The sequence below is a fragment of the Myxine glutinosa genome, chromosome 3 (genome assembly GCF_964187855.1).
Source record: "Myxine glutinosa chromosome 3, kmMyxGlut1.1, whole genome shotgun sequence".
Taxonomy (NCBI): domain Eukaryota; kingdom Metazoa; phylum Chordata; class Myxini; order Myxiniformes; family Myxinidae; genus Myxine; species Myxine glutinosa.
Window position 1 is genome coordinate 69,634,407 of NC_136263.1, and position 12,453 is coordinate 69,646,859.

The 12,453-nt window shown below is 44.7% G+C and overlaps 2 protein-coding genes across 10 annotated transcripts in view; one reads left to right on the top strand and one right to left on the bottom strand.

Moving 5' to 3' along the window:
• LOC137423446 (uncharacterized) overlaps positions 1-10,645 on the top strand; it is a 77,278-nt gene extending 66,633 nt beyond the window's left edge. The window contains 3 exon segments of the mRNA XM_078773471.1: positions 1,297-1,992; positions 2,266-3,754; positions 6,818-10,645. Coding sequence (XP_078629597.1) covers positions 1,297-1,992; positions 2,266-3,754; positions 6,818-8,975 — 4,343 coding nt within the window. The 3' untranslated portion in view covers positions 8,976-10,645.
• The window catches only part of LOC144891325 (transcription elongation regulator 1-like), a 573,096-nt gene that overhangs the window by 269,452 nt on the left and 291,191 nt on the right, over positions 1-12,453 (bottom strand). The gene's annotated exons all lie outside the window — the stretch shown is intronic.

Below are 12,453 nucleotides of genomic sequence, written 5' to 3' on the forward strand. Positions count from 1 at the left end.
CTTAATTCTTTGTGTATACTTTCTGAATAATCCTCTCCAAGAAGTTCTGTCACTCAAACTTTTGGGTCTCACTATCTGCCATGATCTTTCCTGGGAAAACCACATTTCAAATCTGGCCTCCAAAGCCAGTCGCCGACTGGGCATCCTCCGTCGTGCGAAGTCCTTCCTTGGCACACCTGAGCTCCTCACCACGTACAAGGCTTTCATCCGCAGCTCAATGGAATACTGCTCTCCCCTCTGGGCTTGTGCTCCTGCCTCACACCTAGCTCGTCTTCACGCTGTTGAAAGCAAAGCATTCAGAATCATTGGAATCTCCCGCGATGAAGCTAACTCCAAGGGCCTTTCACTCACTCACCGCAGGCAGGTTGGTGGTCTTTCCGTCTTCTACCGACTCCTCTCTGGCCTTGCCCCCCCAGCTCTCTCTGGGCTCTGTCCCGCAAATATTCCTACAGGTCGCACAAGATCTGCCTGCAACCCTCTTATGGTTAAACTGCCAAAATCAAGACTCTCTGCTCACCTTCGCTCCTTCATTCCTCTTTTCTCCCGCCTCTGGAACAAACTCCCTCACTCTCTTCAATCCCACTCCACCCTCCAGGTCTTTAAAACAGCTGTTCACCACCATCTCTTATCTTCCCCCATCCAAAACCTTGATCTTTTCTATCCCCGATAATTTCACCCCAATTCCACTTTTTGAAATACCAACTTCTGACCTGGAAGTCCTTGGTGTCCTTGTGTTTTATACTTCTCCCACCCCCCACCCCCCCCCACCCCTTCCCACGCCTCCTCCCCCCGAGCCCTCTCCCTCCCACACATCTCCCTGCTCTCAAATGTTGTGTGCTCTCAAGTGTTTGTGTGCTTCCCCTTTTCTCCCTATCTTGTCTTCCGCTCCCTCTTTTTATATATTTTGTTTGTCTGGTTGATTTGTTTGTGAAGTAAATGTCAGCTCTTTCACGAGCCTCGATTCAGTATACAAAAAAAAAAAAAAAAAGATGACAGGCTGAGCTTTGGGTCCTATTTAATAGGTAGGTCAGCGATTCACGATTTGGGGGTGATTTTTAGAAACCTCTTTGGCCGAGTAAATTTAGGCCTACAAATCTGTACTTAATACTTATACGTACCTTTTCTTTTAAATTCCAGGTAAGCAATGATGAAAGACTAATGCACACTGTTTTGTCATCATGCCCAAAAGAAAACATGAGCAAAAAGATTCTGCAATCTCCGAGCACTCTCTGCCTACATGCATCCTTTATGTGCCATCCATATCTGATCATGGTAGTTTTACACCCCTCTGTAAAGTTAAAGGAACTGCAAGTGAAAAATTACAGCAGCTTCATAAGATCCGGGACCGACGTCTCCGCCAATCACATGAGTCCCCATTTCGCATGCAATTAGTGTGCCATCAGATACCTGCAACCCTTCCTGGTGATCTGGAAAGTGTTGGGTATCACCGTTGGTGTTATCAGTGCTTTACTGCTAACCTCAATCTGCTGGGAGATGATACACAACCAGAAGCATCAACTTCGCAGAGGAATCACTCCCCTCGTAGATTGTCTTCCGGTGGACCCATCTTCTCACCAGAGTGCATTTTCTGTGACAAAGTAGAGATTAAAGGTGGAAACCGCAAAACTGAGCGACCTGAAGTCTTCTCATCTTGGAAGAACAAAGAAAATGCATGGGAGCAAATTGAATCATGGGCCGAGAAAATGGGTCTGGTTCAACCTCATCGACGAGTGAAAGGCAAAGATCTCTTTGCTGTTGAGGCCAAACATCATCTTTGTGATGTGATTCACAAAGATGATCATATCATCTTTGTGATTCTACTCTACCACGCCCACACAATCAAGCTCACTATATACCTGGATACAGGATCAGGGAAGCATCGACAGCTACTCAACCTCTCTGAGCTTGCAGAATCCTACGGAGAAGATTACTGTGCCACACTTCTTGGGTTTTACGTGTTCACTGGAGAGGACTGCACCAGTTCCTTCAAAGGCAAGGGGAAGGTGGGTCCCCTGAAAAAGCTGGAGAAGGAACCCCAGGTTTCAGAAGGCCTTCAGGCAACTTGGTGATGACTGGAACATCAAGCCTCAGGTACTGCAGCAGTTGGAGCAGTTCACTTGCCTGATGTATGGACAGAGTCGCGAGTCTTCTGTGGATGTCATCCGTACGAAGCTGCTGTGGAAGATGGTGGGGGAGGATAAGAAACTTACATCAAAATCAAAGGTGGACCTGGCTCGCCTTCCTCCCTGCCATTCTGCACTGAAGCCACAGTCCGAGAATCCTACGAGATTGCCCTGCTAGTAGCAAAGAACAAGAAGAGCCATACAATCGGAGAGACTCTCATTAAACCGATTCTACTGCGAGCGGCAGAGCTCATCCTGGGGAAGGATAGTGCGAACAAACTCTCGGCTATCTCCCTGTCGAACGATACCATCAAGGGACAGATCGATGAAATGTCTCAGGACATCAAAGAACAAGTGACTGACCAGATAAGGGCCTCGCCTGTCTTTGCCATCCAATGCGACGAAACGACAGACGTGGCTCAGTGTTCTCAGCTGCTCATGTATGCTCGTTTCATATTAGGCGACAGCGTGAAGGAGGAAATGCTATTTTGTCATCCCCTGGAAACTTACACGACAGCAGCGGATGTCTTTGAAGTGGTATCGAAGTTCTTCGAAGAAAATCGACTTTCATGGGACTCGTTGGTAGGTGTTTGCACAGACGGAGCTCCGGCCATGCTTGGCTCGCGTTCGGGTTTCGTTACGAAGGTGAAACAAAAGTGTCCCTCTGCTATTGGTACACACTGCGTTATCCATCGTGAGTCCTTAGCATCTAAGACCCTGCCCACTGAAATGAGGGATTTCCTGAACCTGGCTATCAAGGTAGTCAACTTTATCAAAGGTGGAGCCTTAAACAGTCGCCTGTTCAACCAGCTGTGCAAGGACTTGGACTGCGATCATCAAGCCTTGCTTTTCCACACAAACGTGCGTTGGCTTTCGAAGGGAAACATGTTGGGGCGAGTCTACGAGCTGAGGGAAGAAGTCGCAACATTCCTAGACGTGCAGCGGAAGGCGGATCTCTACAAAATGTTCCAGTCCCGAGAATGTCAACTGTCTCTAGCTTACCTCGTAGACATCTTCGAAGCACTCAACAGTATCAACCAAAAACTGCTAAGGAAGCACATAAACATTATCACGCAATACGACGCCATTCGAGCCTTCATGGCTAAACTCGACCTCTGGAAATGCCGAATGGAGGCCGGAAACATAGCTTGTTTCCCAAACTTGGACTCTGCCGTTCCTGACGGCCTTCTCGATTCAAAGTTCAAGAACCAAATCATCGATCATCTGACTGAACACAAAGCGGAATTCATCCGCTACTTTCCTGACTTGGACAAAAAGCGAAAGACCTGGAAATTCATCAGAAACCCATTCCAATGCGACGTAGCTGATGTTTCGGACGAGGTCCAGGAGGAGTTTCTGGAGCTGAAGTTCAACTCCTCGGCTGAGGATGACTTTGAAATTCTGGACCTGGAGACATTCTGGGTCAAGTATCTTCCTGTTTATCCTCTGATCTCGCTTCAAGCTGTTCGGATTCTGACGATGTTCGGATCCACGTATCTCTGCGAGGCTGCATTCTCCGCGCTGGTCGCTGTCAAGACCAAATACAGAAGCAAGCTGAACGTTGAAGGAGATCTGCGCTGTGCTCTCTCTGGCACGCGACCACGAATTCCGGATCTGATAGCTAAGAAGCAGTGCCAACCATCTCACTAAAATTTAGTGAGATTTTTGGCATTGCTTCTTTAGTGACTAAATTGTTGTTTCATTGATTTTGCGTCCTTTGACGTGACATTTCAACAAACGTGTTTTGTGTAGTTACCCTTTCCTTTCATCGATCCGTGCCTTGAGCTTGTTTGCGTTTTGATGCAATAAAACGAGGTTTGTAATCTCTCCTTTGTTATTTTGAAAGAACATTATCTGTTCAGGGTTACCAGATCCAGTGTTTGAAAAAAGCCAGGGCCCGCTAGGGCCCGGCCCTGGCTGCCATGCTTAGGGCCCTGGCTGTTAACAGAATCTACGTCAATAGCCAGGGCCCAGGGCCCAGCCCTGGCTGGCTTCAATATCAACGAACAAACCCCTCAGAATGCACCACAGAGCACCTAGAATTCAAAAATTTCCTGGGGGGGACCCCCCAGCCCCCCCCCCGGCGAGAGGGGCAACCCCTCTCGCACTCTCCCCAACGAGCGGCTTCGTCAGATGTAGGTGGAGGGGGGCGTGGAGACGAGCAACAATTGCTAAAGGGGGCGCGACACTAGAAAGGTTAAGAACCCTTGCACTAGACTAATAGTACTACTGCAGAAAACGGTGAAATGTCATGAAATGTGTTGTGTTGATGTTTTGTCTCAATAAAGGCAAGCTGAGATAAAAGAAACCTTGTCTGTGACTTGACATGCCTGGTGCATTCAAAGGGTTCATCCTAAGTTATTAAAAAGCAAGGTTCATAGCAAAGGGTCTTGACGGTCTAATTGGGGTTTTAAGGGTCTTTTTTTTAAATCTAAGGTCTCGGCTCGTGGAAGCACGAGGATACAGAACAGATCAGGACACAGAAATGGGAAAAGCTAATAGCAGGGTGGGGGTAGAAGATAGATGGAGATGGACAAACAAGGGATGCAGGAAATGATGAGGGGAAGGGAGAACCCAGGGCGTGGAAAAGATGGATACATGAGCAAAATTTTGAGAAATTGGTGTGCGTTTGTCTTTTCAGTTTATTAAAATCCAATGTTATATTTTGAACACGAATCAGAACATGAATAGGAAGACTAGTCCCTCGTTTTAAAGTACTTTGGCTTCAAAATCATCCGATTGCACTTGTGCAGAGAGGAGTTAAATAATATTTTTAGGCTGTCTGGCAGTAAAACAAAATTGAAAATCATTCTAAACAGGAAGCTTACTGTTTTGAAGGACCTTATAAAGGATACAAACAACAGGCATGAATAACTAATGTATGTGTTAGACACGGTGATGTACTGAGTATAACGGCGGTAAAACCTGTGATTAATTTATTTCTTCGACTTTTACCATCTTTATTTCATTTGAATTAAATTAAGATATACACTTGAACATTGTGAAATAAAATCGCCTTTTAATACTCCCAAAGAACCTCTAGTTTTTCAGTTCTTGGACACGTATGAGGTTAATGTAAAGGACTGCTTCAAGCCTGGTGTTGGCTTAGCGGTTAGGGTGCCGGCTTGGGATCCTAGGATCCTGGGTTCGAATCCCGGTCGATCGCTGAATTAACGCCAGGGGGGGTTGACTCAGCCTGTCATCCTTCCGAGGTCGGCAAATTGAGTACCAGCTTGCTGGGATGAATGATCACGGTGTGTACCCCGATTTCGAATAGGTACACCGTATCCCTGCGCATCGTAAGAGCGTGACCAAGGGTTGGCGTCAGGAAGGGCATCCGGCCATAAAAATATTGCCTCAAATATGGAACCATGATTGTCATGGGGCCCGCAAGGCTAACCCCCGCTCTAGCGGGGAAAAATGGCCTTAAAACGATCATTCATTCATTCATTCACTGCTTCAATAGCGCTAAACTTTGGGATTTTTTTGACAATCTTTGTAATCATTATTTTCTTAAAATGAATTATGTCGTTGGACACTGCATGGGGTATCGTGTTCGATGGACTCTAGTTTACTTCCTCTTCTTTTTTTTCATCATTATTCTTTTTTGTATACAACATCGAGGCTTGTGTAAGAGTTAACATTAATCACAAAAAACCATAAACGGACACGTAAAACATATAATAAAGGGAGTGGGAGACGAGAAGGGGAGAGAGAGGGAAGCACACAAGTACAACAGTAGAGAACAGGGACATCGGGAGATCTGTGTGGTGGGGTTTGGGGGGAGGGAGGGGTGGGAGAGGTAGAAACAAATGGACACTGCGAGGACTTCCAGGAAAGAAGTCGGTATTTCAAAAAAGTGGATCTGGGGTGAATTAACGGGGGTAGAAAAGATCAACGTTTTGGATGGGGGAAGATAAGAGATGGTGGTGAACAGCTGCTTTAAAGGCCTGGAGGGAGGAGTGGGATTGAAGAGAGTGAGGGAGTTTGTTCCAGAGGCGGGAGAAAAGAGGAATGAAAGGGTGAAGGTGAGCAGAGAGTCTTGATTTTGGCAGTTTCACCAGAAGAGGGTTGCTGGCAGATCTTGTGTGACCTGAAAGAATATTTGGGGAACAGAGCACAGACAGAGCTGGAGGAGCTAGGCAGGAGAGGAGTCGGTGGAGGACAGAAAGACCACCAACCTGCCTGCAGTGAGTGAGTGAAAGGCCTTCAGAATCGGCTTCATCGCGGGGATTCCAATGATTCTGAACGCTTTGGTTTCAACAGCGTGAAGACGAGCTAGGTGTAAGGCAGGAGCACCAGCCAAGAGGGGAGAGCGGTATTCCATTGAGCTGCGGATGAAAGCCTTGTATGTGGTGAGGAGCTCAGGTGTGCCAAGGGAGGAGTTTGCACGACGGAGGATGCCCAGTCGGTGACTGGCTTTGGAGGCTAGCTTGGAAATGTGGTTTTCCCAGGAAAGATCATGGCAGATCGTGAGACCCAAAAGCTTGAGTGACACAACTTATTGGAGAGGATTGTTGAGAATGTAGATGGAACGGTTGTCCAGACCGTCTTTTCGGAGGGACATAGTGAGAGTGTGAGATTTGCCCATACTACTTAAGCAGTTTGTTTCACGTGCACTTGGAAAAGCAGCCCATTTGCAGCCATAAACACGTATGACTTAACGCTGATAATTTGATGAATTCACCTTAAAGCATGAATATCTTGGGGAAAACCCCAAACTTTTGCACAATACTTTTTTGCACAGCATATTTGCATGAATATATATTTTTCTTTTTTGCAGTGGAACAAAGACATATGTACATGTTTACGTATGTTTGTCAGAACAAAATATTGAACAAAATCAGATTTTTAATTTTTTTTTACAGGTCATGTGATGTTGTATTTACAGGTGGATCCACTGAATCTACAAGTGAGACTGCACCTACTTTTATGAACAGACCAGACACACGCCCACAGGAATCACCAACTGAAACAAACAAGAGGATTTTTTACAAAGACGACAAACAGAATAATGAAATCTTTGCACAGAATAAATTTCACCAGACTCACAAAGGAAAGAAAGATGAACGCTCATTCAAATGCGAAACTTGTGGAAAATCTTATGATCGGCCATCCCACCTTAAAATGCACATGATAGTTCACAGTGGAGAACGCCCATACAAATGCCCAAGTTGTGGAAAATCGTTTAATCGGCCATCCACCCTTAAAACACACATGATCGCTCACAGTGGAGAACGCCCATACAAATGCCCAAGTTGTGGAAAATCTTTTAATTGGCCATCCACCCTTAAATCACATATTATCGTTCACAGTGGGGAACGCCCACACAAATGCACAGTTTGTGGAAAATCTTTTTATCGGTCATTCCACCTTAAAAGTCACACGAGAATACACAATGGTGAGCGCCCGTACAAATGCACAAGTTGTGGAAAATCTTTTAATTGGCCATCCACTCTTAAATCACACATGAGAATTCACAATGGTGAATACCCATACAAATGCACAATTTGTGGGAAATCTTTTAATCAGTCCTCCTGGCTTACATCGCATGTGAGAATTCACAATGGAGAACGCCCATACATATGCACAGTTTGTGGTAAATGTTGTAGTCAGTCATCCAACCTTAAAAGTCACATGAAAATTCACAATGATGAGTGCCCGTACAAATGCTCAAGTTGTGGAAAATCTTTTAATCGGTCATCCAACCTTAAAACGCACATGACAATTCACACTGGTGAACGCCCATACAAATGCACAAGTTGTGGAAAATCTTGTAGTCAGTCGGCTAACCTTAAAACGCACATGAGAATTCACGATGGTGAGCGCCCATACAAATGCACAAGTTGTGGAAAATCTTTTAATCGGTCATCCACCCTTAAAACACACATGAAAATTCACAATTTTGAACACCCATGCAAATGCTGAATTTGTGGAAAATCCTTCAGTCATTCTTCCACCCTTAAAACACACATGACAATTCACAATGGTGAACGCCCAAACAAATGCACAAGTTGTGGAAAATCTTATGATCGGCCATCCCACCTTAAAATGCACATGATAGTTCACAGTGGAGAACGCCCATACAAATGCCCAAGTTGTGGAAAATCGTTTAATCGGCCATCCACCCTTAAAACACACATGATCGCTCACAGTGGAGAACGCCCATACAAATGCCCAAGTTGTGGAAAATCTTTTAATTGGCCATCCACCCTTAAATCACATATTATCGTTCACAGTGGGGAACGCCCACACAAATGCACAGTTTGTGGAAAATCTTTTTATCGGTCATTCCACCTTAAAAGTCACACGAGAATACACAATGGTGAGCGCCCGTACAAATGCACAAGTTGTGGAAAATCTTTTAATTGGCCATCCACTCTTAAATCACACATGAGAATTCACAATGGTGAATACCCATACAAATGCACAATTTGTGGGAAATCTTTTAATCAGTCCTCCTGGCTTACATCGCATGTGAGAATTCACAATGGAGAACGCCCATACATATGCACAGTTTGTGGTAAATGTTGTAGTCAGTCATCCAACCTTAAAAGTCACATGAAAATTCACAATGATGAGTGCCCGTACAAATGCTCAAGTTGTGGAAAATCTTTTAATCGGTCATCCAACCTTAAAACGCACATGACAATTCACACTGGTGAACGCCCATACAAATGCACAAGTTGTGGAAAATCTTGTAGTCAGTCGGCTAACCTTAAAACGCACATGAGAATTCACGATGGTGAGCGCCCATACAAATGCACAAGTTGTGGAAAATCTTTTAATCGGTCATCCACCCTTAAAACACACATGAAAATTCACAATTTTGAACACCCATGCAAATGCTGAATTTGTGGAAAATCCTTCAGTCATTCTTCCACCCTTAAAACACACATGACAATTCACAATGGTGAACGCCCAAACAAATGCACAAGTTGTGGAAAATCTTTTTATCGGCCATCCACCCTTAATCGGCCATTAGTGGCGTGCTGATGAGGAGGGGAGTGTCGTTGAAGCTGAAGGGAAAGGTGTATGCTGCATGTGTGAGAAGTGTTATGATTTATGGGAGCGAGACATGGGTAATGAACATAGAGCACGAGAGCAGCAACGAAGGTTGGAAAGGGTGGAAATGTGAATGGTTCGATGGATGTGCGGAGTATCGTTGAGAGAGAGGAAGACAAATGATGAATTGCGAAAAATGATGGGAATAGAGCCTGTGATTGATGTTGTGAAGAGGAACAGGTTGAGATGGTTTGGCCATGTGTTGAGGAAGGATGAAAGTGACTGGTTGAGAAGAGTGATGGAAATGAATGTAGAAGGAAGTAGAGGACGGGGAAGACCAAGAAAGACTTGGCTAAAGATGGTGGAAGAAGAAATGCAGGCAAGGGGGTTAACAAGGAGAGATGCAGAAAATAGGGCAAGATGGAGAAGATTGTCATGGGGACCGCAAGGCTAACCCCCGCTCTAGCAGGGAAAATGGCCTTAAAATGCATGTTGTTGTTGTTGTTGTATCCACCCTTAAAACACACGAGACAATTCACAATGATGAACGCCCATTCAAATGCTGAATTTGTGGAAAATCCTTCAGTCATTCTTCCACCCTTAAAACACACATGACAATTCACAATGGTGAACGCCCAAACAAATTCACAAGTTGTGGAAAATCTTTTAATCGGCCATCCACCCTTAAAACACACATGACAATTCACAATTGTGAGTGCCCATACAAATGCACAAGTTGTGGATGCCATATGTCCAGAGTGTTCTTGCCATATGTCCAGAGGCAACTGCAACATGTTGAAAAGAGAACAGATGTCCACCAGAGAGATTCAGTGAAGACAGCCCACATGGGAGATGAGTGGAAAATGAGGGAGAGGAAAAGTGGAATCCAACACCCCAGTCCCTGGAAATTGTCACAAATGTCTCTGTCTTGATGAGAACAAGAGTGAATTTTTTAAGCTGTTGGCTTAGCAGAGTGACCATGGAGATTGATAAGCAGGTAATCACCACATGTGAGGATAGAGTTATTTGTTCAAAATCCTCGGACATGCCAGGTTGACAGTCCTGTCGGCGTGAGGAAGCTGACAGTCAGATAATTCTGCATATGTTGGATGCTGCCAAAAGTGGATGTCACATTATGTTGAGGACAGTTGGCACAGATGTAGTTATTTTAGCCAAAGCAGCTGTCAATCAACTGAAGTGTGGGACTGAATGTGCACTGAGTAATTCGGGTGAAGTTCGTTTGCCGCAGAATGTCGTTTTACCATTCCAAGTGAGAAATGTGGATAATTCATGAAAGATTTTTACTTTAGTTGCCGATTTGGGTCACTTATTCTGCTTAGAATTAGTACTGGGTCGTTTCTTATGCTGACAGTCACAAACAATAAAAAATTTTTAAAACATTTTGGAAAAATTGTGACCTTTTTGAATATTTTTGAAAAACGTACTGCTTGGTATTCTTACGTGTCTCCATATGCAAATATTTATTGTATGTAATAAACTACTATTCTGACAAATTTCATGTTTGTAGCACAATGTGCACAATTTTTCTTATATCCGCCGGACTAACTGTTATGAAACAGAAAACCAAATACTGCATTGGAGTCATCAGAAGGAACCAGAAGAAGTAAATAGCAAAGATGGAGTCATCAGGAGGAACCTGGATAGGATTCGGGTTTCAGCTGCTACTCCTCAACCCTCAAACCCATCCAAGCACAGCCAAATGAGCCATACAGAAAAAAATCTGCAAGAATTCACTTCTCCTAAGACAAATAGATAAAAAAGAGAGAAATAAAGTAAAAGCAGGAAATATAATGAATAAAGAGAATTATGAAAAAGTAGAAAGAAATGTGAAAGGAACAAAGATGTTGGGAAGAACCCGAATAGATAGATTTCAGCAGTTCATCCTCAGTCAAAAACACAGCAACAGTTACAAGCTACCAGAGGTCCATCAGCGGGGAAAGCACAGTCCACACAGCATCAGGATATGGTACAATTGTATCAGGATATGGTGCAGTCATATAAAATACACACACACACACACACACACACACATCTGTGGCCAATATGACATTTTTACTGCGAACAAACTTGCACATGCAATTCTGACAACTCTTCAACTGCCCCTCTCTCTCACCACTGAAAGTCCTCCCCCTGCAGAGCCCCAACCTCCCCCTCGTCATGGAATTCTAGTTTAGGTTTCCCCCAAAAGAGTCATGTACTCATTTTAATTTATGAAAAGTGAAATCCCTGGAGTTTCGGCTACAAACATACATACATTACTTATATACATACTGTTACGGATTCGTCACTTCCGCCTTTGTTGTTATTATATACATGTAGGATTTTTAGTTTCAGGTAATATTGTTGTTAAGATTTCTGTGTGAAATGGAGATGACTTTAGTAAAAGGTAAAAATAAATGTTTGTGGAGGAAAAAGAAACACGCGGCAAAGAAACCAGAAGAGGAGAAAGGAGGAAAATCGGCAGGGGAAAGAGACAGCCGTGAGTCGCATCGAGGCGGCGATCGGACTTCCTCGATATTGGCCGCGAATGAATTGAGGCTTCCCATGAAAGGATTGCGCGCGACATAGTCCCATATTGGGATTGCAATTAAACCTGCGTCTCAGGTTTTGGTACCGAGCGTGAACTATTGTTGGCGGGAAAGCAAGCGCCTCCATAACAGGCCGATCTGCCATTTTCCCTCGAAGAGGCCGTCCGCTGGTGCATCTTGTTATGTCGTTGGGATTCCGATATCGACATCATCGTTGATCGCCGTTGGTTTCCATATCGGCTTAATCGTTGGTGGACGTGGGGCGTGGATTGCACTCACGTTTTGGGGGATCTGCTTTGGACCAGACGTGATCTGCTCAACAGAAACTTTCCTCCTTCATGATGTCTCTGATTCCTTAGTATCTCTCCCGGGTTACTCCCTCCTCCGGTATGATATACCTGAGCCTCGTCCTGGAAGTGGGGTTGCTATCTTTATCAAAAGCTCTCTTCCTCACTCGCCCTGCACTGCACTCTCTCCACCTCACCCCCAGGAATACCTCTGGCTACGGCTTCCCCTTCGCTCCCACCTCTTGTTCATATGTGTGTTGTACCGTCCACCAAACAGTGATGACTCCATCTACATCTCGCTGTCTGATAATATGGACCAACTTCTATCTACTCATCCCAACTCTCTCTTCCTCATATGTGGTGATTTCAATTGTCACCATGCCAATTGGCTGGGTGTGGGTACCTCTCTCACCAGCCATGGCTCCTCAGCAAAGGACTTCTGCGACTCACTGGGACTGACACAATCTGTCAATTTCCCGACCCGGATCT